Source organism: Myotis brandtii, unplaced genomic scaffold, assembly GCF_000412655.1.
Source record: "Myotis brandtii unplaced genomic scaffold, ASM41265v1 scaffold691, whole genome shotgun sequence".
Classification (NCBI taxonomy): Eukaryota; Metazoa; Chordata; class Mammalia; order Chiroptera; family Vespertilionidae; genus Myotis; species Myotis brandtii.
Genome location: NW_005370704.1, coordinates 1,942,175 through 1,945,734, shown reverse-complemented (window position 1 = coordinate 1,945,734; position 3,560 = coordinate 1,942,175). Strand labels below are relative to the sequence as shown.

Genomic DNA, 3,560 nt, shown 5'->3' with positions numbered 1-3,560 from the left:
CCCGCGCTTCTCTGCAGAAGTGAAGGTGCTGGGGCTGGAGGCCGACAAGCTCACCATCCTCCGGGGCTGCCCAGGGCTGCCCGGGGCCCAGGGGCCCAAGGGAGAGGTAGGCGCCGACGGCAGGAAAGGTGAGTGCCCGGGTGAGGGAGATTGGGCCTAGTCCCTGCCCAGGGAGACCCAGCAGGGCAGGGCCCCTAGCAGGTCTCAGGAGGAGCCTGGGGCTTGGTCCACTGGGGTGTGGGTCCCCGTGGGAGGGAGCTGGTCTCAGGTCACCACAGAGCAGCCGGGCCTGTGTGGGCGGCCAGCACGGCTCCTGGTGATGACGCACCTGCTGCGGGGGGACCCGGCTGGACTGTCCTCCCTGCCCTCCATGGTCCCAGCTGAGCCCGGGGGGCCTGTCTCCAGGGGGGAACACAGCGGGCCCGGCAGTCACAGCCAATGGAAACGCCCAGGGTCCCCGGATGAGGGCAGAGCTGGTCTCAGGCCAGGTCCCCTGGGAAGGCCCCTGGTCGCAGGTCCTGGCCTCTGACTGGACAGCGGGGACTAGGAGGCTGGGGTCCGGGTCTCCTCCCTCTGGTTCCCGAGGGTCAAACCTGGGGCGCTAGGGGCCTGGGTCCCCAGAGTTTGCTCACCGACATGTTTGAATTTGCAGGACAACCAGGCCCATCAGGAGTCTCTGGGAAGGCGGGACCCCCGGGACCCAAAGGTAACTCAACAAAGAGCATGGAGGGTCTGGGCAGGACTCCCAACCCCCGGGGCAGGGAGAGGGGAGGGGCACTTCCCGGGTGTCACATTGGATAATTCCTAACCATAACGTAATAGTAACCATAATCCTATCCTTATCATAAACACTAACCATAACCCTGTCCTTGTACCTAACCCTAACCCTATCCTTATGCCTAAATCCATCATAATCCCTAACCCTATCAGTAACCTTGTACATAAACCTTTCTATATCCCAAACCCTAACACTAATCCTATCCTCATCCGTAACCCAAAACTTAACCCTAAACCTAACCCTATCCTTATCCTTAACCCTAAGTTATCCCTATCCCTAACCCTAACCCTAACCCTATCCCTAACCCTAACACTATCCCTATCCCTAAACTTAACCCTAACCCTATCCCTAATACTAACACTAACCCTAACCTTATCCTTATCCCTAACCCTATCCCTATCCCTCATACTAACACTAACACTAACCTTATCCTTATCCCTAACCCTATCCATATCCGTAACCCTAACTCCAACCTTATCCATAACCCTAACTCTGCGCCCAACAGGGTGCTCCCTCACCCAGGGCCGGGGTCTGTGTACAGGGCACACAAGGGGGCCCAGGGTGGATCCCAACCCCAGCCCAGCACTGACCCGGCACAGAAACAAGACCCCGGATCCCTTGCCCAGTCACCTGTCCCCGCCCTGGGCTCTCTCAGCCCCAGGAGGCTGGGGACAGGCGAGTCCTCTGGCTGACGGGGTCTGGCATGAGCCTGTCCTGTCCTCGAGCCTGTGCTGACCCTCCTCTCTCTGCAGGAGACCGAGGGGAGAAGGGGGCTCGTGGAGAGAAAGGTGAGGCCCTCCCGCCCTCCCAGGGGTGGCCGCCCGGACCCTGAACACAAGGGGGTTCTCAGGGTGTGGAGCAGGGGCTGGGTGGAGAACAGGCCCTTCCCTCTACGGGGAGGGTGTGGAGGGCGGGATGGGGACCACACTCCTCTCCGGCCTGTGCAGGCCCATCCCTCCCGTCCCGGCCTCAGACCCCTGAGCATGGCCGGCCTGACCTCCGGAGACTCTCTGTCTGGGACTAGAGCAGCGGTTCTCAACCTGTGGGTCGCGACCCCTTTGGCGGTCGAACGACCCTTTCACAGGGGTCGCCTAAGACCATCCTGCATATCAGATATTTACATTATGATTCATAATAGTAGCAACATTACAGTTATGAAGTAGCAACAAAAATAATTTTATGGCTGAGTCACAACATGAGGAACTGTATTTAAAGGGCCAGAAGGTTGAGAACCACTGGGCTAGAGGAAGTTGGGCAACGTTTAAAACCCAACGTCGGCCAGAGGCTGTGAGCCAAGCTGTGGCCACAGACATTGAGCAAATCCTATATGATAATGAGGTGATATGCAAATTGACCATCACTCCAACACACGATGGCCACCCCCATGTGGACACAAGATGGCCACCAAAAGATGGCCAGCAGGGGAGGGCACTTGGGGGACACCAGGCCTGCAGGGGAGGGCAGTTTGGGGGGGGAACCATGCCTACAGGGGAGGGCAGTTAAGGGGTGATCAGGCTTGCAGGGGAGTGGTTAGGGGAAATCAGGCAGGCAGGCAGGCGAGCGGTTGGGAGCCAGCAGTCCTGGATTGTGAGAGGGATGTCCGAATGCCTATTTAGGCCCAGGCCTAAACGGGCAGTTGGACATCCCTCAAGGGGTCCCAGATAGGAGAGGGTTCAGGCTGGGCTGAGGGACACACACCCCACTCCCCATGCACAAATTTCATGCACTGGGCCTCTAGTGTTCTATACTAGAGGTCTGGTGCATGAAAATCATGCACTCATTGGGTGGGGGGGGGCCCTCAGCTCGGATTGTGAGAGGGCACAGGCCAGGGAGGGACGTGGGAGGTTAGCCAGCTGGGGAGGGACCATGAGAGGGCTCCAGGGCGTGAATGGCCCTCTCACCCAGTCCCGATTGACCAGACCCCAGAGGGAGCTAACCTACCGGTGGGAATGTCTGCCCTCTAGTGGTCAGTGCACATCATAGCCAGCAGCTGAGTGGTCTTAGCATATCATTAGCATATTACACAGTGAATGGTTGAATAGCCAATTGGACAACCAGACACTTAGCATATTAGGCTTTTATTATATAGGATGTACCCTGAACTACCCATGACACGTGCTGTGAATGGGCATGTGACCATCATACATGTACACTCTCCACGTGCTGGTGCAGAATCACTGAAAGAGAAACCTTCTCCACCTTTCCCTGCACAAAGTTCAGGAAGTCAGAGAAGGGCCCGGACTTGCAAACCCTGGTGACTCCTCTCTGGACCTGAGACAGTCACCCTCCCCCCAGGCTCACCCCACTGTGGTCCGAGGTGCAGACGCCCCTTCGCTGCCCTCCCCACCGAGCAGCCCGCTCTCCCCGTGTCCCCGAGGCTGCCCTGGGGCCCAGGAGGCAGCTGAGCCTCAGACTCTGCCTCCAGGGAGCACAACCAGGGGCCTCCCCAGGGGGCAGGCTGGGCCTTGCTGGGGGACCAGCCTCCTATGGAAGCATCTAGAAAGGCCTCCATCTCCTCCTGGTGCGGAGGGGCCAGGGCTTGGCCGTCCCGCCTCTCACGGGTGTTTCCTCTCCCCCAGGAACGTCGTGGGAAGCTGAGCGATGTGACACAGGTGGGCGACCAGCCCGGGTCCGGAGCCCAGTTTGGCCCGAGGTGGTGGGTGTGCCCGGCCCTCCCTGCAGGGAGCATTGGCCTGGGGTCCCCATGCAGCCCATCAGCCTGCAGGCCCAGAGACCCGCCCCTGCCTCACCGCTGGCCAATCACATGGGACAGCACTCAGCC

General features: G+C 59.4%; 1 protein-coding gene across 1 annotated transcript in view; it reads left to right on the top strand.

Annotated features, from left to right (window-relative positions):
- LOC102250599 (ficolin-2) overlaps positions 1-3,560 on the top strand; it is a 7,814-nt gene that overhangs the window by 1,322 nt on the left and 2,932 nt on the right. The window contains exons 2-5 of the mRNA XM_014529707.1: positions 18-128; positions 653-706; positions 1,531-1,566; positions 3,358-3,557. Of these exons, the coding sequence (XP_014385193.1) occupies positions 18-128; positions 653-706; positions 1,531-1,566; positions 3,358-3,557 (401 nt within the window). The remainder of the gene's footprint in view (positions 1-17; positions 129-652; positions 707-1,530; positions 1,567-3,357; positions 3,558-3,560) is intronic.